This window comes from Typopeltis vanoorti, chromosome 12, assembly GCF_054136105.1.
Source record: "Typopeltis vanoorti isolate ZY-2024b chromosome 12, IOZ_Tvanoo_1.0, whole genome shotgun sequence".
NCBI lineage: Eukaryota > Metazoa > Arthropoda > Arachnida > Uropygi > Thelyphonidae > Typopeltis > Typopeltis vanoorti.
Window position 1 is genome coordinate 95,888,915 of NC_143560.1, and position 24,483 is coordinate 95,913,397.

At 35.2% G+C, this 24,483-nt stretch overlaps 1 protein-coding gene across 1 annotated transcript in view; it reads left to right on the forward strand.

The window, feature by feature from the left end:
- The window catches only part of LOC150101026 (cytosolic carboxypeptidase-like protein 5), a 207,338-nt gene that overhangs the window by 180,033 nt on the left and 2,822 nt on the right, over positions 1–24,483 (forward strand). Inside the window, exon 12 of the mRNA XM_090401454.1 lies at positions 11,758–12,375. Coding sequence (XP_090257580.1) covers positions 11,758–12,375 — 618 coding nt within the window. The remainder of the gene's footprint in view (positions 1–11,757; positions 12,376–24,483) is intronic.

A 24,483-nucleotide genomic window follows, 5' to 3' on the forward strand; every position in this document is an offset into this window, starting at 1 on the left:
GACCTAATTATGATTATAAGAATTGTAAGGACTCATATATTTATGTAGTTGAGTTTTGTATACATAGGATTAAATATCAACATCATGATCAAATTCCTGTCATGTACCCACATGGTGGGGGTATAGAAGATTTTATGATAGTACTACATGAAAGGATTGCATCATTACTAACTTTCTATCAACAGATAATAAAGTTCTGACATAAAAAATTAATCTGTTATCTGTCAGGACTCCAATATTATTAGATCATATGTTTTTGTCTTCGAAGGAACATTTTACTGTATCAATCCACCTAATTCATGGTCTTTTTCCTGTAATCTTGTTTTTTTTTTTGTTTGTTTTTTTTTTGCTAACTTTTCGCTTCCCACTCTGTTTAAGTGACCATACCATCCTCTGTTAACATGTCCCTGCATAACAATGCCAAGTTCTTTCCTAATATCCTCATTTTTAATTTGATACTGCTATCGATGCAGTCTGTTCCCTCCACTAATGTTTCTCAGAAATCTCTATGATCTCCATTCGTTCATCTTGTAGTTATTTCTAATCCAGCTTTCAGATCCATAAGTTAAATTGGTTTGAACACAGTCTTGTATATTGCTAGTTTCTTGTTTTGACTAATTTCTCTCTTACTCTGTATAAGTTTATTCAGTTGATTACCTGCCATACCAGCTTTGCTAATTCTGTTGTCTGTTTCCATGTTTAGTTAGCTGAAATGTTTTACTTCTATAGATTCTCCATTCAGGATGCAGTTGAAGTTTTCTGTGTCAGTTATCAGTTTTTGCAGTTTTTGTTATCTAATTTTCATGCCAAATTTCTTACATCAGTTATTCAGTTTAGTTAGGGAATCCTGCAGACTTGCATTGGATTTATTTAGGAGTATAACATTATCTGCATAAAATAAAGAGCTGAGATTAACATCCCAAATTTTTATATTAGGTTTAATACCACTTTCTTGCATAATATGATCCATATAGATCAGGGATCACCAAACTTCTTTGACCGTCGACCCCTTCAAGAGTTTCTTGACTTTTATCGACCCCCCTCTATTTTACTATTACGTAATTATAATAGGACAAGCAAAAAAGATGCTTATGTGAGTTTTTAGATTGTTTATTTTATAGTTAGTGTTTATTGTATGCATAATATAGTATATATTATTATATTGGCTTAACGTTAAAGGGATACGTTTTTGTTTTTAACATCCTTCTTAACATTACATATTTGATAGGAGGGATAAATAATATATAAAATATAAAATTTAATTTAGATAACAATAATACAATCTTCCTTATATATATATATGAAAATAAGACTTATTAACTTAGTATACAATTTACTAGCGTTGTCAATGTGAAGGGTGTGCTTCGTGACTCTTGACAAGGTTAGCAATGTTGGGTTCAAAATTACCCATACAATGATGTCTTATATTTTTCTATCGACCCCTGAGCCCGAATCGATCCCTAACAATGTTATAACGACCACTTTGGCAACCATTGATATAGATGATGAATAACTGAAAATAATATGTACCCCTTGTCTCACACCTGATTTAACATCAAATTATCTTCTTGTCCCTCTTTCAAACCTAATTGCTGATTTACTACTCACATTAGACCATGTTTTGCTTGATATAATGTCCTTTACAGCATATAAAACTATAGCATTTTGAGCAACTTTTCACTTGGCACCTTGTATGCATTTTCCAGATTTTCAAAGCTTAAATATAGATATTTCTTATATTCTCATGATTTCTCAACTATTCGTGTCTTAAAGTAAAAATCTGATTCTGGCAACCTCTGTTTGGCTTGAACACAACTTGTTCTTCTCCATATTTCTCATCCACAGTTTTTCCTTATCCTTTTCTCAAGCATGCTTGCATAATTTTACCAGGAACACTTAATATGGAAAATCGTCTATAATTCTCACATTCAATTTTATTTCCATTTTATATAGATACTATGAAAGCTGTACTCCAATCATCTGGAATTCGCCTTCTGAATTATGACCAATGTAAAACCTTATACCTGCATATATATGCCTTTATCTGGGAGGCGGCTAAACGTGTGGAATTTTAAGTTAAGAGGGGGGTTGGGGTATATATGTGGAATTACAGGACTGGTAGGTGTGACCTGCTTAGGAGATTGTTTGGATCAGTGCCATGGCATGGGAAGTGGTAAAGCAGTGTTTGAAGGAAGTAACAGCAGACTGCATACTGGTTCAGGAGAATAAACCAAGTGGAAGTTAATGGATGAATACTATCATTAAGCTGGAGCTACAAAAAAATAAAAATTTGTGGAGGGAATTCAAGGAGAAAGGTTGATAGCAGGCACATGAGCAGTACAAAGCACAGACCAGAAAGGTAACCAGTGTGATAATAAAGGCATAAGCGGAGTATGAAAGGAAATTAGTAGTGCAGTCCAAAGATAATCCTAAAGAGTTCTTTTTGTATCTTGCAAGTAAAAGGAAGAATGTGTTTGCATGATGATTTTAATGAATGCCGTTGGTAGGGAGATAACTGAATCAGACAAAACAGTAGAATTACTAAGTGAACACTTTGGAAGAGTATATCATCCAGGTGAAGATATTGTAGTAATGAGAGAGACGAAGGATTATATGGAAATTGAAGTGAGTGAACTGGAGGTGCATACATCATATTACAGAACCTTAATATGAATTTAGCTATTGGATTAAATGGTATACAGCTCCAGTTTTATCAGATGTTGCTAGGAAATTGGCAGTGCCTTTGACCACGTTATTTAATCAAAGTCTCAGCTCTGGGTTAGTCCTAAGGGAATGGAAAGAGAGGAAAATAGTTCCATTGCATAAATGAGGCTCCAAGACTGATATAGCAAATTACCAGTGGATCAGCATATTAGGAGTCATTGTCAAGGTACTGGAGAAGTTGGTTAAGAGCAACATACAAGAATGGATGGATAGACAGAAATGGGATACTATATGGGGGGGGGCAACAAGGTTTTGTGATGGGTAGGTTAGGCCTCAGTAACTTGCTCACATTTTATAATAGTGACAGCTGAGTTGAATAAAGGTAATGGTTTGCAGTGATACTGCTGGACTTTGCAAAAGCTTTTGACAGGATGCCACATGGAATTCTAATCATTAAACTGTAGCACATGAGGGTGGATATCAATGGGGAAATATCTTTTGAGGTGGATAAGAGCAGAGCCAGCTTAACACGACAAGCAAATGATGCATTGTATCGGGACCCCTTCTTCAAGGCGCTGAAGTGAGTAGAAAAGATAAAATAAAAACACATTTTAATGTTAGCATTTATTAAATGTGGATATGCACTAAATATGTGTAATAAATACTGTGACTCTTAATAACATTTAGCAAAAACTGCAAGTTGTTTTTGCTCTGTGTAGATTATAGAGTTGGCGGAAGCTAAACGAGCTAGGTACTCACCTGGGGCATTCTGTTAGATGGGGTGCCTTACACTATCGAATTTTTTTTTTTACATGTAGCGTGCATTTTCCAGTTAGGATGTGTGGCATGCACGGGTTATCCGATTTAACCTCTGTTATGAAGTGACATTTGGGCATTCTTTTGTGGAACAGACCTCACGCGTCATTTGTAAATCATCAAACTGTTGATTGCTAAACACACAGTGAATGTGTAGGTAATTTACACTGAGGTAAGTAGATTCAAAATTTAACTTAAGGCTTTACAATCAAAGAAACGTATGCATTTCTTTAAGTATTTATTTTTATTTGCATTTATTTTTTGTCTTACCAAATGTTTTGTTCAATAGATTTTTTATGGAGACGAAATAAAAAATTATCCAGAGCTGCAAATAAAAAAAGAAAAGCGACAAAAGAACTTGAAAAAGAGATACAGAAAGGGCAGCTAACTAAATTCCTCAAAAAGTCTGAAGGTTTATCCATGTGCCTCTTGATAAATTAAAAGATTAAATTTAGATATTAAAAATACAGTGGTATCTCACAAAAGCTACTGTACTGTAATGTAAAACTTAAAAAAAAAAAAAAAAATACAGTGCACACGTTTATTTTAGTAAAAAATTTAGTTTGTATGTACCTGTATTGTTGAGGATTCTGATTTAATAAAATTACATAGTTCAGTACATAACTTAATTTGCATAAAAAATATAATTTTCTTGTACATAACACAAAAAAAGTTTTTTATTTCTATGTAAAAAGAAGTCACTGATTTTCTTTTGCTTCTTGGAAGCTAAACTTTTTTTTTTGAATGCTTCTTCTCAGAGCTGCATTAGCAATAAAATTTTGTGGAATGGCATATCATTCTGCTTAGCCCATTCTATACACACATTAAAACTATAAACTGCCTCTTTATGTTTTACTTTTGTTTTTCTTCAAGTTCTTTATCGTCATCTTCTAATTCATTCTGTAGCGTCATATTTATAATTTCAGCATCTGATTTGATTTTGAATTCACTTTCAGTTCTACCTGTAATCCATTCTGTAACATCTGTTTGTGAAAATTTTCAACATCTGAATTTATATTTTTAACCAAATTATGCATGTTTTGAATTTCCTCTTTTTGTGTATCACCATAGCTATCTAAATTCTAGAAGGCCACAGTTTTTTTCCATGACGCTTGAATTACTTCAGGTTCAACTGCTTCCCAAGCAGCAGCAACTGAGAATACTACACCCTTAAATTTATATTTTTTTATTGATGAGAGTGGTAACATCGTAATTTTGGGAAATTACATTTAAAAGCAGGTCTTTACAATATTTTAATTTAATGGATTGCATTATGTTCTGATCTGTTGGTTGCAACAATGGAGTACAGTTTGGAGGTAAAAACATGGCTGTAAAATTTCCATCATCACTAATCAATTCATCTGCCGGGGGATGTCCAGGACAGTTATCCAATAAAAGTGCTTTCTGTTCTAAATTCTGGGATTTTAAATAAGTTTTAACAGATGGTACCGAAGTCGTCGTGAAACCAGTTTGAAAAAAGTTCGACATTCATCCATCCTTTACGTTGACTTCGGTACAAAACTGGAAGGCAGTAGTTCTTAAATGGTCTTGGTTTTTTTGATTTTCCAATCATAAGTAACTTTAATTGTTTTCCTGAGGCGTTTGCACAAGGCATTATCGTGACACGCTCTTTGGACATTTTTCGACCATGTGATGAGTCTTCATTTCTGTGAACTAGAGTTTTCTCTGGTAATGACCTCAAACAAAGACCACTTTCATCCACATTATTAATTTGATCATCAGTTAAATTTAATTCAAGAATTTTATTTTCTAAAAAAGCTTTTTGGAATGGTTCTACTATGGACACGTCACTAGACAGGTTTTCCCCTGATATTGATAGATACCAAATACCATGGTGTTTCTTAAATTTTTCTAGCCAGCCATCACTTGCTTTGAATTTCTGATCTGGGTAAATTTGTGAATGGAATTGCTTAGCTTTCTGCTTTAAAATGTCTCCGGAGATGGGGCTATGATGACTTCTTTCCTGAAGAAACCATATGTAAACAGCAGAATCAAGTAAAGAAAAATTACTTGTTTACAGAGTTTGTCTCTTGCTTGGTCCTTCTTCTGTGGTTAAAACATAAGTTAAAATCCTGTCTTTGTTGTTTTTTATGTCACTGATTGTAGATTTGCAGCCATTGTATTCAGTAGCCCCTTTTTTTTAGATGCTGAATTATTTTACACTTATATGACAATGATAATGTTACGTGTTTTCTTTTGGTAGGCATCAACCCAGTAGCCATTTTAATGAAATAAATTTTAGTGTTAAAAACAGTAAAATAAAAAGAAGTTAATAAACAATGAAACTGTCACTTTTAAAATTTATCTGAAAAATAAAATCGTACTTACTAAAACAATCGCTAATCATTCACTGAAAACTATGAAAACACAAAACAATAAACGACAACTCGGACAACTGTGACGTTTCATTTCAATCTTCTTCAAGTGTCATTCCCTAGAAGGAGGTTGGCAACCATGTCACGGAACCTTTTCTTTTTTTTTTGCTGCTCTGGAACATTTATGGTAATTCAAGCCAGTCCAGTCAATAACCAAAGAAAAACTGAACATTATATACAACCAGGCTTTAGGCTAAATCATCATCATCATTGTTGAAGGAACATAAAGATACGCAAACATTGTGCAATAGTGGTGACTAATCAGTTCATTAACGACAGTGGTGATTCATGCCGGCTGTACAGTATAAAAAAGCAAACGTGAACACAATAAATCAGAATAGACCTATAGTATAACCGTACAATCGATAGTATGAAAAAAATACTGTACTGTAATAATAATAAAATAAATAATAATAGTTAAAATAATTATTTTGTCGTGACGTTCTATTTTCATGTTATGTTCTAAATCTGCCATCTTGGTTCAAGTCACTCTTATCAATATAACTAATTGCAAATTGATCACCGATCCAAAAGTAGGGAAATTTATAATTATACTGCGCCACCCTATTTTTAGATTAGTCTATATAAAACAGTAGGATCAATTCTTAATTAGGTTAGCAGTCTTCTCATTAGGCCGAATTATTTATCATTCTACTTGGGGCACCCGCAAGATTCTAATTTTTTTTATGAACGGTGCAATAAAAGGGAATTCAGGCAAACACAATATTTAGATTAACAAATTAAAACATTTAATATACGATATATAGCAAATACATGAATTCTACTTTTAAATGAAACAATACAAATAATTTAATATATCTTGCTAAGTCACTCATTCCAATTCAATGTTCTAAACTTTAACATACAATTCACTGCTTCAAAATTATAAATTTTCTTAATTCAAGTTAATAAAACAAAACTTCTCATTTGATCAGTCTGCACACATCTATCAGTTGTACTTAATGTTTAAATTCACAGCAGGCACTAATCAAGGTAGACAATATTCCAAGCAATCTTATTTCGGACCTTGAACTTCTAAAATACGCTATAGTTAATGTTAGAATGAATGAACATGTATGACTACTCTTACCAGATACAATACATCAATACTTCAATACATCAATTTATTGCGAGCACACTTATGAATTAACTCATTTGAGCTAGCGGAACACATTAAATAAAATTCTCCAACGCTTTAACTGAACTACTGTTAATCGCGCTTCACTACTCTAAACAACAGCAATAAGGTACTGATATCCTTTCTTGTTTACTTTCCTGCAACTAGTTAAGTTCATTATAATTCTTCTCAGGGCAACATAGAATTAAGACGCAATCCTAGACTAACTGGAACTAATCAGAATTTTTCATTGAATGTCCAGTTCTTTATTTATCCGGATATGGCATTAATTTTCCTCTATAACCACAGCTGATTTCACTTGCAGCTGAGTATAAGATTCACTGCGTTTTTTGCTCACTTCTAAATACTGTGCTCTTGAATTTCTGCCCTAAAGAATTTATAATCTTTCTTTCACTTCCTTGCTTATATCCTACTTTCCTTCAGGCTCCGCAAAACACTTTTCTTTTTTCTCATTAAAATTCTTATTGCCTCCTTTCTCGTTCCAAGGTCACACACTCTTCGACTCATGCTTGTTTATTTCATGTGTCTCCATGACAACGCATGAACGTAAAACTTTTGCTAATGTAATACAGCGCTCTACTACTACATAAGTGATTACATAACGTTAAATTTTTACAAATAAGAATAAACAGAATATTTGAGCTACTTAATCAGCTTTTTCATTACGTATACAATTATTTATAATAACACTTTTCGTTACTTTATATATATATTTTAGTTATAAATTTCTACACATATTATTATTTAATAAATTAATAGTAGGTTAAGTTTAGAATAAATATTTAAATAGTAATCCTTAATTAAGGAACAATAAATAATCTTTATACAAATTATGATTAATACATAATAAGCAATGTTAAATGTGAATGAAAAAAAATAAATTACACAAATTATAGTACACAAAATAATAATATGTAATAAATAAAACTTTTTTCTTTCAAACCGCAGTACGGATTACTGGAGGATTTGGACTAAAGAGGTTCAGATTAGAGAGATACCGCTGTATGTAAATTTTTTTGCGAATATGCGAGGAAAACACACGTGGCATTCAGAGACACCTATTGAATATTAGCCCTCGTGCACAGAACAAAGAGTGCCGTGCACAGCACACATTAAATTTGGTGATCGCTGATGCTGCTAAACTTAATACTGAAACAGTGAGGGTTTTTTTTTAGCACTATACAAGAAATTTATAATTTCTTTAGTGCTTTGACTAAACGATGGGATGTACTATAAAGTACAGCAAAATTGCACTTAAAAGCTTTATCAGATACTAGATGAGAAGCGAGGATTGATGCTCTTCGTTCACTTAGATATAATATTGGAGAAGTTTTCGATTCTTTTGTGGAAATTTATGATAATATTCAAATTGACAATAGTACAAAATATGAAACAAAAATATTAGTTTTGAAAATTAAAAGATTATGGATTTTTGTATTCACTTATAATCTGGTATGAATTTTGTGCAGGGTCAATATAGTGAGCAAAACGCTTCAAAATTCAAACACAAATTTATGTGAATCTATAAACGCGTTGAATAATGTAATCGACTTTACTAAAAAATTTAGTTTGGATGAAAATTTTAATGTTATACTTGATTTAGCAAAAGTGTTAGTGTTAGACTTAGAAATTTCTCCTAAGTTCAAAAGCAGTACATTATGCAGACGTAAGAAAATAATGTTCTGGATTGTTCGGATGAAGTGCCAGTTGATCCGCAATATAACTTTAAAGTAACATTTTTTTCCTTACAATTGTGGATACTATTATTAATTCTTTGACTGAAAGGTTTGATCTCTTGACAAGTCACTTTAACATTTCAGTTTTTATCCAGTTTCAAGGAAATTTCTAATATGAGGACACTTGAAGAAAACACTGTGATGATTTACAAGTGATGACTGATGGTAAAGAAAAGGATATTTGTGCCACCGAATTATGTAATGAAATACAAATTCTAAAGAACAACATCATACAGGATAGTGACAGCTGAGACCCACTGAAAATATTCCAATATATTTTCATATATACACAGATGATTTAGAAAGCATTTTATTAATTTAACAGTTTCTCTTCGAATATTTTTGATACTTGCAGTTTCAGTAGCAAGTGGCGAATGATCGTTTTCAAGACTGAAACTAAATAAAAAATATCTATGATATAGTGTTTCACAGGAAAGACTGGTTGGACTGTCAATGATCACAATAGAAGTTAGAATCTAGAAACAAGTAAATTTTAGATGAATTTGCTTCCATAAAATCGAGAAAAGTAAACTTTTAAATAATTTAATTTTTAATTTTTTTTTAATTAAAAATTAAATGATTCTTGTAAAATTTTTCTAGGTTTGTCCATCTCCAATTATAATAGCTCATAGCTAGTAATCGGCATCTTATGTATCTGTAATTCTTTGCATTTTTGTATGTTTTGCGATTTTTCATGTTTCGATTTTTTTAACCTTTAAATTTTAACTGCATTTAAAAAAAAGTAAGGAATGCTCAACTTAAAATTGCATCAGAGCACCAGGACCTCAAGTGCTGGCACTAGATAAGAGGGTGGTTGATGGAGAACTATCAGAGAGTAGTTTATTCAGGAGTAGAGTCCAAAAGAAGGCCTGTGACTAGCATCATGCTGCAGGGTTCTGTATTAGACTTCTGTTGTTTAATTTGTACATTAATGATATAGGAAAGGATCTGAGAGGAACTGTTCAGTTGTTTGCCGATGATGCAAAGTTGGGTAAAGCAGTAGTTAATCCAGACAATGTTAAATTTTTGCAATGATTTAGATAAACTTCACAGTGTGGGCTAAGGAGAATGAATATCAGTTTAATCCAGCAAAGTTTAAGGTTATTCATATTGGGACAAAAAGATTACCAGCTGTGTACCACATTGATTGAACTGTACTCCAAGAAATTGACCTTGGTCATCCTGAGCAAGGATGACCACTAATATGTTGTGGATACAGTTACTGTGAATGAGTTCAAAGCAAAGCATGAAGGGGACCTGGAGAGTTCTGATAAACACCTAGAACAAAAATAATATTAAAGCAACTGATATTATTATTATTAAGAGAGACCTCCAGGGAGTCAGGAACTCATTGAGGGAGATCATACTATTCACACCAGCTGTTCTTGAATTCATTTGTGCTACTTGCACACACACACACACACACACAATGTCCAACTGCAATCCTGTGCGCAATTCACATAACTGTCAAATGTTACTTTCCAGTAACATTTCACCGTCATTTTTCATATAGCTATAGTTTTTATATGCAAGGTTGTTTCTTCAATCATCTCTTCTTCCATTCAGGTAGGTTGAATGCTCTGCTTTGGTCAAGTAATTAAGGTTTCCTAAACCCAGTGTTTAGATATGTTTAGATTTTATTTATTTTTTTATGTGAATCTATCATATATTAGTACACTGGGCTAAGGCTAAATACCCCATGAACTCTGCTCTAGAGATCAAACATTGAACTTCAAGCTGATTCAGGCTTCCAGTAATCAAGTGCAGTGTACCTGATTCAATCAGTTAGTGCTGTTATTGTTTTGGAATTGTGGCCAAAGCATCTACAGCTAGTTCTTCTGACTGGTTTATCTGCTTTGCAGGCAATCAGATGGATGTAGGGAGACCATTGGGAGGTGTAAAATGAGTTGTGGTGGTGGGAGTAGTCCAGATATTAAGTACTCTTAGGCCATCATTTTTATTAAAGTTGGATTGATGAAGGATAGCTTGATATGATTCTTTAAACTGTAATGAAGTACAGAAACAAAATAAATAAATAAATAAAAGTATTTTTTAATTAAATCATTTGATGGATATTATTATATATATTAACCAGTATGAAAGTTCTTTATGGTGAATAGTAGATGGCAGGTTTTTAATTGAAGATCCTAAACCTTTCTTATTTGAGATGAGATTAAAAAAACTAAGTAGCCATATATAAATCAATAACTTACAGTTTGATAATGGATATGTGCATCTCTGGCAGCTTTGATGTGTGTAGTGAAATTTGCCAGTAGTAATTATAACATATACTTCACTGAGCTAGCATAACTTAAACTACATAAAATCAATCATAAATTCCAAAAATATTCATGTAAATATAGTAAAACAAAAATATTTTTAAGAAAGATTAATAGACATTTTATTTTATTTTTAAATTAATAAAATAAAAATTAATGCCTTTTTTTTATACTTACAACTTTTAATTCCTTAAAAAAAAAAACTACATGCTTTTTCTTGAACGAAAGAAGTTCAAGGTAGTTAGTTTTAACTTTTTCATGTCAATTTGAGTAGCTCAAGTGCTTCTGAATGTGTTATGATCAATTCTTATGAAAACTATTATAGCAACCTCACTTGTTGTGAAAAATGGCTGAAAATTCTCAGCTGAAGCATTGTTGTACTACCATCACTGCAATGCTATTTTAGAGGAAATTCACTGTAACAGACTATAGTTAGAGTGTTATAGTGGAACCCTAGCATAAATCCCCTCTTTACAAGTTTGCCCATATCGAGAGTTGATTGTAAAACTAATGCATATCCCAAATTTGTGTATATATAAAAATAAAAATAAAAACTACATAATATTTTTAATTATTGAAATACTTTTCCTTTTTAGTATTATTTCTTAAATAACTTTCCTTGTGCCACAAATAAGTTATCTTGATTCAAATCATTTGAAACAGTTCAATTTTCTTAGATATATTTATGATACAAACTTGTCTTGTTTACTTTTTTTTTTTTTTTATAGAAAAAAAGCTTTCCAAAAAAGGTCATGTTACACGAACCAAAAAGCAAAGGTCAGCAACTTACTCTGCAAAAAATACTGTACCAGACAAGAAACAAACACATCAGGAAATCTCCAGTGAAGTACATCGCACAAGTAGCACACCATCACATTTAGCTTTTCACAAATTAACATCTCAAACTAAAACTTTAATTACAGCCAGACAAATGAGATCACCATTGAAAGAACGATCTCCCTGGAGCAGAGTAAGAGGAACTTTTAAATCATCAAACTCATCAAATGGATTTTCTCGAGAAAGTACTTCTGTATCCAAACCATGGACTAAGATGAAAACATCAGGAGCATTTAGTACTGTGAGAGCAGCACCACATAAAATGGGAAACAAAAGCCAAGGTTTTATTAGTCAGGAAGATATATCTCTTAATTCTCTTTGTCTTCCACGCCGACGAAGTCTCTCTAGAGGTGTGGGTATAGAAAATAATTCTAAATCAGTACATCAGCTTACTGCACCAGTTCAAATGTTAAGAGCAGTTAAAGGAATTTGTTCTCGAGCACGAAGAAAGCACATGACATCACCTTCAAAAGTACGCAGTTTTGCTGTTGGAACAGGAATGACTCCAGGTATGTAAAAATTTATACCTACAATGTTATTTTTCAGATATGTGGGCATATTTTTCTGCTTTGCCTATTCACATTTGTGTTTTTATTAACTGATACTGGCTCTAACCATCTTTATTACTTTGTTTTTCTGTCATTTGAGCTGTTCTCATATTGAGTGCATGGTTCAAGTCAGCCAAATATGCTATTGATTTTATATATTATTATTATTCGTGACACCTCCAAGGAGTCCTAAGACTCATCGCGGGATTACAACTCTCCATCTCCACCACTACACCAATCATCTACATCAGTGCCATCTACTGCCCACCACCATCACCACAGTTAGTATTTTATGTCTGTAAATTGCGTGTGTTCTGAAGGGCCTATTTGTCTGTATGCAGGATGAAAAACCCGAATTTCCTGGAGAAAAAACCCATCACACTGGTGCTAATCAAAATGTATAGAAATATGAATTACATGGTAGGCTTTGATATCCTTTCAATTTCTAATATTAATGGCAGTTTTATATACAGTTATTTTTATATGAATATTTATTATGTATAATATTTTGATATTTCAGTAAATATACTTATCTGTCATACTAATGATATTCACTTTATATCTTATGTTTAATGATGCCAATCAAAATCTTCATTGGCTTTGATAGTAATTTTTATTGTTGAAATATTTGGAAAATATTATAGGATAACAATATTAATTACTATTACTATCAGTGATGTCCAGGAAGTCAGGGACTCATTGCAAGAGGCCACATAATCCATATTGGTAGTCATACCTTTTCTTGAATTAATTCATTCAGACTACCTGCACCCAACACCTCAAGACAAACCATTCCAGTTACATGCTGCTCTTTGAGAAAAAATTATCAAATCTAGCTCTCGCTCCTTTCTTGGGTGCATTTAGATGCAGTCTCTAGCTGCTCTCTCATTCTCTTCCTCCATCATCATCATTATGAATTTCCTGGTATGTACCTTCAAATGATATATAGGATACTATAACAGTATTACATTTTTAATTTTACATTATTACAAATCTCCTATGAACAGTTTTGCTCCAGATTAGTCTATCATTGTCAGCCCTCCAGTATTGTCATCTAGAACATTTCTGAATACTTCAATCTATTTAGATTTTGGTCTTCCTCTGGGTCTTTTTTTCCTACAGCAGCATGTAACTGGAACTTTCATATCTGTTGTCTTTGATCAATTGCTGTATTTCTAACCCAACTCTCATATCTGTAAATTAAAATTGGTTGTTTGAACATTATCTTGCATACTGTTTTCTGTTGTGGGGGCTGATTTCTCTTTTATTCCATATAAATCTATTCAACTGGCTACCTATCATACTAGCTTTACTTATTCTATTCTGTTGTCTATTTGTTAATTTGCCATCTTCATAAAAATTGTGCCTAAATATATCCCAAATCCAATGAATACTGCTCTCGTGTGGGGGTAGTGCACCTAAGACCTCCATAAAATTTGTTGATGCTATTCAGAAAAGGGCAGACTGGTTGATAAATGACATTTCTCTTATAGACTCTTTCTTCAGCCACTATCCCATAGAAGATCAATTTCTGCATTGTGTCTCTTCTACAGATATTTACATGGCCTTTGTTTAGCAGAACCAGCATCAATTATGCCTCATATTTCTGCCAGGTCTACAGAAACTCATACTAGAGCTTCTCAGCATCCTTTTAGAGTCGAACTGCATACTCAGCGAACCTGCTATTCCCAGTCTCAATTCTGTGGAACAGTCTCCCTCATGAGGCATTTCCAATCTTCAACAGTTCAAAAAGAATATCAATAGATTACTGTATTCCTGATCCAACCTTCACACCGTATCTGTTTGCTAGAGGCTCTTCTGCCTTTTCTGTGTGGGATAAAAAAATAAAATAAATAAATAAAATTTAAAAAAAAAATAGCCAAAATATTTTACTTATTCTGTAGGTTCTTCATTGATAAAACAGTTGAAATTTTTTATGTTCCTAGACTATTTTCATAGTGCTTATTTTCACACCAAATTTGTTACAGCTATTATTCAGTTGACTGCATCCTAGAGACTTGCACTGGATTTTACTCTTTAGAGACACTTGTGACATTATGATTAGGAATTATAGACACATTAACACAAAAATATTTTAATATTTGCCAAATATTTCAGTCTGAAACTAACAGACTATCTTCAGTGGCTACATAGGAACAGTTTTTAACAAGGTGAAATACCAACAATTGATCATTCAAAAGTACAACGAGCCACGTGATGTTACATTGCTAAGCATTAAAGAGAGGAAAAATTTCATCAGAGTGATTATTATATTATAGGTATTAATTCACAATTTCATGTAATAATCTTAATTTATAAATAACATTAGACTAATGTAGGAATCAAAATTCTCGATTTAAAAAAAAAAATTAATGTGTTATCCTGATTAAACTTTCCCATATTTTTGATAAGGATATACAGTGATTTCAATTCAAGTTAGGGTGTTGAAGTAAGGCCTCAGCACTCTCTTTGAATATTCAATTTCTGTTTAAGTGACCATACCACATGAGATTAGCTCTGCTAAAGCATTCCTGAATGCTGACAATGTCAAGTTCTTTCCCAATATCCTTGTTTTAAATATGATATTGCCATTGATGTTCATGCCCCTCTGTTCATGCCCCTAATCTTTCTCAGGACTCTCATATCTGCAGTCTCTAGTGTTTTGGCTAATTTTTCTCTTATTCCATATAAATTTATTCATCTGACTTTCTACCATACCAACTTTGTTGATTCTGTCATCTATTTCCATATTTAATTTACCATCTTAACTAAAAATCGTGCCTAAGTAGCTGAAATGTTTTACTTGTTCTATAGATTCTTCATTCGCAATGCAGTTAATATTTTCAATGCTTCTGCTTATTTTCATTGTCTTTGTCTTTTTAATGCTGACCTTCATACCATATCTATTACAACAGTTATTCAATTTAGTCAGGGAATCTTGCAGACTAGTAGTGGATTTATTTAGAAGTATAACATCATCTGCATAAAACAAAGAGTTGGCATTAACATCTCCAATTTTGATATCCGGTTTAATGCCACTTTCCTTCATAATGTGATCCATATAGATAATGAATAACAGAGGGGATAATGTACATCCTTGTCTGACACCAGATTTAATAGCAAACCATCTTCCTGAACTTTCTTCAATTCTAACTGCTGATTTACAACTCTAATAAAGACTAAGTATTGCTTGATATAATGCCCCATTGACACCATATAACTATAGCGTTTCGAATAGCCTCACTCTTGGCACCTTGTCATATGCCTTTTCCAGATCTACAAAACTTAAATACAAATCTTTGTTATATTTCCATGATTTCTCAACTATCTGTTGTAAAGTGAAAAACTGATCCTGACAGGCTCTATTTCGTCTGAATCCAGCTTGTTCTTCACCAAGCTTCTCTACCTCAATCCTTCTCAACCATTTCTCAAGTATACTTGCATATATCTTACCAGGAACACTCAATAGAGAAATGCTTCTGTCCAGGCCTTCTGAACTATGCAGTGCAGCCACTGTAAGACTTCTTTACCTCCATACTTGAGCATTTCTGATCGAATATCATCTACTCCTGCTGGCTTTCCACATTTCAGGTTTTTGATGGCTTTTTCTACTTCAAGTATGGATATGTATTCCTGGCTGCATGCCTGGTCAGTGTTTTTTACCACTGTGCTGTCATCACTGCTTGTTTCATTTAGCAGTTTTTCAAAGTAATTACTCCATACTTTAAGGATATCTTTTTCTCCCGTTTTCATGTCATCTTTATCATTTCTAATTCTTTTACAGCATCCTTTCCTCCATTTCTGAGCTTCTTCAACAACCTCCAGAATATCTTGCCACCTTCTTGATATTTATGTTTTATGTTCTTACCAAAGTCCTCCCATGACTTTTGTTTAGTAAGTTTTACACAGGTGTTTAGCTTTCTTACATTTGTCACTGTATTCTCTAAGAGCACAAGCTCACTTACTTGCCAGGAACTTTTGATATGTTCAAAAGTTCTGACTTAACTTCCTGTGTCCACCATGAAGTTCTGATTTTTCTATCCTTACAGATAACCTCACCACATGCCACTGTGGTCTCTTCTCAAGTATGCTTATGCTTGCATAAATTTCACCTGGAATACTTAGTAGAGAAATTCCTCTGTAATTTTCACATTCAGTTTTATTTCACTTTTTGTAGATGGAAACTCTGAGAGCTCTTCTCTAATCACCTGGATTCGACCTTCTGATGAGACCTTATAAATCATGCAGTGTAACAATTGCAAAACTTTTATATCTCCATATCTGAGCATTTCTGGTCAAATGCCAGCTGCCTTTCCACATTTCAAGTTTTTGACAACTCCTGATTGCATTCCGCTTGAATATGTTCTACCACTATTCTGTCACTTATTTTTTCATTTAACAATCTTTCAAAGTATTCATGACTTATTTTTCATGGTATTAACAACACCACAAACACTTTTATCAACAAAGATGTTTTATTAACGCTTATATTTCACTGATTTTCAACTCAGCATCATCAGAGCACAACACACTTGTAAACGCGACAGTGAGTGAGTGAAACAATATAATTGCAAAAGACAAAAGATCTAAAGTCCTATTTTTTGGTGCCCTCTAACGGGAAAAAAAAAAAAAAAAACAGCAGTTATCCAGGAGTTTTTCTTAGGATAACCGTCTCCCAAATTTTTGGCAAATTAATGCAACCATATTTGTTAAGGTTGGGAGAATTCTTCAAAGCCATTGCTGACTCAAAAAATAATCTTTCAGATCTATAACGACTCCTAAATAGCACATTCGTTTTCCTCCATCTAATCCTGTGTGAAGGAGCGTCCAAAGCGTGGTCTGCCAGTCCCGACTTGCCATAGTAATAGTAGCGAATGTATCTTTCATGTTCTTCCAGGCGGATGTTCACTGATCTTCCTGTTTGCCCATAATAGGCCAAGTCACAGTCACACGGAACTTCATACACTCCTGGGTGTGCTAAAGGGTGAAGTTTATCCTTAGGCGAGCGGATCAGAGTCACCAGCTTGACATGAGGTTTGAAAGTGGTGCGAAGGCCATGTTTCAACAATACTTTGGCTATCTTTTCTGATGTACCTCTGATATAGGAAAGAAAAATGGTCATGTTGTATTCTTGTGTATTAGGGGAGGGCAGAGTAATGGGCCTATGTAGTATTTTATCTATTTTGTAGGGATTGTAGCCGTTGGCTAAGAACGTATGGCGCAGGTATTGGAGTTCAGTGGTCAGAGCTGTATCGTTAGAACAAATGGCTCTGGCTCTGTGTGTAAGTGTTTTTAAAATGCCGTACTGTTGGACTGGATGATGATGTGATTGTTTATGTAGGTATCTTCCTGTGTGTGTGTAAGTTTTCTGTAAATAGAAAAAGATAGTGATCCATCTGAAAGGCGGGTGACTAATGTGTCAAGAAATGGTAAACAGTTATTTGATTCTTTTTCTACTGTGAAGTGAATTTTGGGGTGTCGGCTGTTTAGGTAGGTGACAAAAGCATCCAAAGTGTCTTGTCCATGGGGCCAGATGGCAAACACATCATCTACATAGCGTAACCACACTTGTGGCTTGTACGTAGCTGTGGTAAGTACTTTGTTTTCAAAGTGTTCCATGTAAAAATTTGCTAACGGGGGAGAGAGGAGGGGGGAAACCCATAGCAGTACCATTAATCTGTTTGTAGAATTCCCCCCCCCCCCCATGTAAAGTAACCTGCATTCATGGTAAATTGAAATAATTCAAAAATATTTGGGGGAAATTTAGACTTGATTAATTCAAGAGTGTCTATAAGGTACATTGGTAAATAAGAAGGTGACATCGAAACTAACCATTATGTCTGAATCTTTTAGGATGAGATTTTTAACCAGTGTTTTGAAATTGATTGAATTTTTTACAAAAGTAGAGGAGTTGCCAGTAAGGGGGGCAAGCAACTTAGCTAAATGCCGGGCCAGTTTATATGTGGAACTATCTATGCTATCAACTATGGGGCATAGGGGAATATTAGTTTTGTGGATTTTTGGTAATCCATAAATACGGGGTGGTTTAACATGAATTGGTTTTATTTTCCTGATGATTTTCTTTGGGTCATGATGTCACTTTTTTCCGTAATTTTCGGACTTTTTTCTTTTGAGACATCGTAGGGGCTCGATGTAAAATTTAATATGTGGAACTGTCACATATGAGATCTTGCATTTTTCTGTTATACTCTTCTTTATTCTTGTTGAGAGGCTTATACGCTGGTTAAACATGATAACTAATATTTACGGAATTGACAGCGTATACTAGAAATATAGATTAAATAAACTTTAATATATACTTTCCGATATTTCGGCGAACGTCACGTTGTCATCTTCTTGGGAACTTACTACAAAGACATGTGCACACAAGTACTAATAACAGCAAATGAGACTGAAGCTAGGAAGCTAGCGTTTTCCTAAAGTCCTGATGGTGCCCCCTGGCGGGCTATATTGGTAGTTCTTGGCCTTTGGGCTGAAGTTCTTCTGATAAAAGTTTCCCAAATTTGGGGCAGTCTCATGCATCCAAATTTGTTGAGGTTTGGCATGTTCCTAAGGGCCGAGGCTGATTCCATGAATAGTCTTTCATACTTGAACTTGCTGCGGTGTATTACTGTGGCTTTCTTCCATCTTATTCTGTGGCGAGTATCCAGAGCGTGGTCTGCAAGCCCAGAGTGGCTGTACTGGTGAAATCAGATGTAATCCTTGTGTTCTGAGATTCTGATATTTGCTGTCCTGCCTGTTTGGCCAAAGTAGGACAGTTTACAGCTGCACGGGACCTGGTATACACCAGGTAGGTCTAGAGGAAGTGGTTGGTCTTTGGTGGAGCGGATAAGGGATGCCAGTTTTCTATGTGGTCTGTAACAAGTGGTCAAGTCATGTTTTTTTAAGATTTTATTGATTTTTTCCGAGGTGCCTCGGATGTAGGGAATGGTGATGGATTTAGAGTAATCTTTTTTGTGAAGGGGAGGGGGTGGTGGATTGTGGATAACTGGGTTAAGTATTTTTTGGAGGGGGTAGCCGTTAGCTGAGAAAGTGTCACGGATGTGATTTAGTTCAGTGGTTAGGGCTTGATCATTAGAACAGATTATTTTTGCCCTGTTGAATAATGTTTTAATAACTCCATATTGTTGTGAGGGGGGAGGGGTGGAATTGTTGGTGAATGTATCTGCCTGTATGGGTGGGTTTTCTATAAACTGAGAAAACCAAGGTTCCATCAGGTTGGCGGGTGACTAGTGTGTCTAGGAAGGGGAGGTTATTGTTTTCCTCTTTTTCCAGGGTGAATTTGATTCTAGGGTGTTGGTTGTTCAAGTGTGTTTGGAAGGAGAGGAGTGAATCCGGGCCATGTGGCCAAATAGCGAAAACATCATCAACGTAGCGAAGCCATATGGTAGGTTTTTGTGGGGCTGAGTTTATGGCTTTCTCTTCAAACATCTCCATGAAGAAGTTGGCCAAGGGTGGGGAAAGTGGTGAACCCATGGCTGTCCCCTCTATCTGTTCGTAGAATTTTTCCTGCCAAACGAAATAGCCTGAGTTCATTGTAAACTGAAATAGGGCTGAGATATCGGGAGGAAATTTAGCTTGGATTAGCTCTAAGGTTTCTTTGAGGGGGACATTCGTGAATAGGGAGGAGACATCAAAACTGACCATTATGTCATTATGTTGTAGTGTAAGGTTTTCTATACTGGCTTTGAAGTGGGCTGAGTTTTTTATGTGTGATGGTGTATTGCCAGTATAGTGTGAGAGCGCTTTGGCTAAATGCTTGGCTAGTTTGTAAGTGGGGGAATCAATGCCATCCACTATGGGATGTAATTTTTTTTGTGTATTTTTGGGAGCCCATATATGCGGGGGGGTCTAGAGTTATAGGGTTTTAGTCTGTTGGTAATCTCCACAGGCCAAGAAGTGACCTTCTTAAGGAGCCTATGGAGTTTTCTAATTTGTGAGTTGGTGGGATTGTAATCAATGGGGAGGTAAGTGGAACGATCTAATAATAGAGCCTTGAGCTTACCTGTGTAGTCTTTAAGATTGAGTTCCACAGTGGCGTTCCCCTTATCCGCTTTGGTGATGGTACTGTGGTACTCAATCTTAAAGACTACACAGGTAAGCTCAATGATCTATTATTAGATCGTTCCACTTACCTCCCCATTGATTACAATCCCACCAACTCACAAATTAGAAAACTCCATAGGCTCCTTAAAAAGGTCACTTCTTGGCCTGTGAAGATTACCAACAGACTAAAACCCTATAACTCTAGACCCCTCCCGCATATATGGGCTCCCAAAAATACACAAAGAAAATGTGCCATTACGTCCCATAGTGGATGGCATTGATTCCCCCACTTACAAACTAGCCAAGCATTTAGCCAAAGTGCTCTCACACTATACTGGCAATACACCATCACACATAAAAAAAACTCAGCCCACTTCAAAGCCAGTATAGAAAACCTTACACTCCAACATAATGACAATAATGGTCAGTTTTGACGTCTCCTCCCTATTCACGAATGTCCCCCTCAAAGAAACCTTAGAGCTAATCCAAGCTAAATTTCCTCCCGATATCTTAGCCCTATTTCAGTTTACAATGAACTCAGGCTATTTCGTTTGGCAGGAAAAATTCTACAAACAGATAGAGGGGACAGCCATGGGTTCACCACTTTCCCCACCCTTGGCCAACTTCTTCATGGAGACGTTTGAAGAGAAAGCCATAAACTCAGCCCCACAAAAACCTACCATATGGCTTCGCTACGTTGATGATGTTTTCGCTATTTGGCCACATGGCCCGGATTCACTCCTCTCCTTCCTAACACACTTGAACAACCAACACTCTAGAATCAAATTCACCCTGGAAAAAGAGGAAAACAATAACCTCCCCTTCCTAGACACAGTAGTCACCTGCCAACCTGATGGAACCTTGGTTTTCTCAGTTTATAGAAAACCCACCCATACAGGCAGATACATTCACCAACAATCCCACCCCTCACAACAATATGGAGTTATTAAAACATTATTCAACAGGGCAAAAATAATCTGTTCTAATGATCAAGCCCTAACCACTGAACTAAATCACATCCGTGACACTTTCTCAGCTAACGGCTACCCCCTCCAAAAAATACTTAACCCAGTTATCCACAATCCACCACCCCCTCCCCTTCACAAAAAAGATTACTCTAAATCCATCACCATTCCCTACATCCGAGGCACCTCGGAAAAAATCAATAAAATCTTAAAAAAACATGACTTGACCACTTGTTACAGACCACATAGAAAACTGGCATCCCTTATCCGCTCCACCAAAGACCAACCACTTCCTCTAGACCTACCTGGTGTATACCAGGTCCCGTGCAGCTGTAAACTGTCCTACTTTGGCCAAACAGGCAGGACAGCAAATATCAGAATCTCAGAACACAAGGATTACATCTGATTTCACCAGTACAGCCACTCTGGGCTTGCAGACCACGCTCTGGATACTCGCCACAGAATAAGATGGAAGAAAGCCACAGTAATACACCGCAGCAAGTTCAAGTATGAAAGACTATTCATGGAATCAGCCTCGGCCCTTAGGAACATGCCAAACCTCAACAAATTTGGATGCATGAGACTGCCCCAAATTTGGGAAACTTTTATCAGAAGAACTTCAGCCCAAAGGCCAAGAACTGCCAATATAGCCCGCCAGGGGGCACCATCAGGCCTTTAGGAAAACGCTAGCTTCCTAGCTTCAGTCTCATTTGCTGTTATTAGTACTTGTGTGCACGTGTCTTTGTAGTAAGTTCCCAAGAAGATGACAACGTGACGTTCGCCGAAATATCGGAAAGTATATATTAAAGTTTATTTAATCTATATTTCTAGTATACGCTGTCAATTCCTTAAATATTAGTTATCATTATTATACTCTTCTTTATTCATGATAACTGTTGCATTTCCTTTATCGGCTTTTGTAATAATATTTTTATTATTATATAACTTTTTAGGACAGTTATTTGCATATGTGGCATATTGCTTTTTGGAGGCTTAGCCTTGTTTATAATACTTGCTATATCTAGTTGCACGTTATTGGCCATTGCTGACGGAAGATCGTGGATACCCCGTTCTACTTTCATCATAATTTCTAGTTTATGAATTTGTTTGGGTGTGACAGCAAAGTTATGTCCTAGACTGAGAGCGTTCTTGGCTTCTTCAGTGAGTGTTTCCGACGATAGGTTTACGACCACGTAGTCTCGTCGAAGTTGCAGTCGGGAATTCGTATGTTGGCGCTGTTGTAGGAGTTCATATTTCTTTTAGGTGTTTGCTTTATACTTTTGTGAATTCTTTTTTTGCTGCAACTTCAGAGATGTGCTGTAGGACAATCCATATTTCAGGATTTAACACGTTGATTAGTTCTTGTTGTAGAGCTGTGATAGAGCTGTTTAGCTTACTAAACTCTATGCGAGTAGCAGCGATTTGTTCTTGAAGAAGCACTAAACTCGCCCGTCGATAAATACGATGTGCCTTTGCCGATTGCAACTTTTCTTTAAATTTCAGAAAAGATGGAATTATATTGTTGTCGCGGCATCGTTTAAGGAAGGCTAACCTGTTAAATTTTCTGGACAATTTCAGTTTCAACTTACCGAACCATCACGCTTAATAACTGTTTACCATTTCTTGACACATTAGTCACCCGTCTTTCAGATGGATCACTATCTTTTTCTATTTACAGAAAGCCTACACACACAGGAAGATACCTACATAAACAATCACATCATCATCCAGTCCAACAGTACGGCATTTTAAAAACACTTACACACAGAGCTAGAGCCATTTGTTCTAATGATACAGCTCTGACCACTGAACTCCAATACCTGTGCCATACATTCTTAGCCAACGGCTACAATCCCTACAAAATAGATAAAATACTACATAGGCCCATTACTCTGCCCTCCCCTAATACATAACAATACAACATGACCATTTCTATTCCCTGTATCAGAGGTACATCAGTAAAGATAGCCAAAGTATTGTTGACACATGGCCTTTGCACCACTTTCAAACCTCATGTCAAGCTGGCGACTCTGATCCGTTCGCCTAAGGATAAACTTCACCCTTTAGCACACGCAGGAGTGTATGAAGTTCCTTGTGACTGTGACTTGGCCTATTATGGCAAACAGGAAGATCAGTGAACATCTGCCTGCAAGAACATGAAAGATACATTCGCTACTATTACTATGGCAAGTCGGGACTGGCAGACCACGCTTTGGACACTCCTTCACACAGGATTAGATGGAGGAAAACGAATGTGCTATTTAAGAGTCGTTATAGATCTGAAAGATTATTTTTTGAGTCAGCAATGGCTTTGAAGAATTCTCCCAACCTTAACAAATATGGTTGCATTAATTTGCCAAAAATTTGGGAGACGGTTATCCTAAGAAAAACTCCTGGATAACTGCTGTTTTTTTTTTTTTTTTTTTTCCGTTAGAGGGCGCCAAAAATAGGACTTTAGATCTTTTGTCTTTTGCAATTATATTGTTTCACTCACTCACTGTCACGTTTACAAGTGTGTTGTGCTCTGATGATGCTGAGTTGAAAATCAGCGAAATAGAAGAATTAATAAAACATCTTTGTTGATAAAAGTGTTTGTGGTGTTGTTAATACCGTGAAAAATAAGTCATGAATTACCATCGACACCTAAGCTTATCTGTTAGATCTTTCAAAGTAATTCAAATCTCACAAAGTTCTGGCCTGGTTGGCCATGTGGTTAGTGTATCTGCTCTCCGACTATCAGGCTGTGGGTTCAAATCGCACTGTGGTCTTTAGGTAGGAGATGAATTGCATTATCCGGTATGAGATTACTGCCCCACTCATTTGAAGCCTGAAGTGGTTTAAAAAAAGTTCCAAATTTGGTCTCTAAAGCATGGTTTTCAGAATATGTAAAAAAATGAATAAACAGTACAATATATATATATATAATCAATAAGAATAGAAAAGTAAAATCCTTAGCCTACCCATGGTACATATGTACTATAGTTTTACAAATAAACCTTTGTGGGTGGGAGCCAAATAAAATAAAATTAATCATACA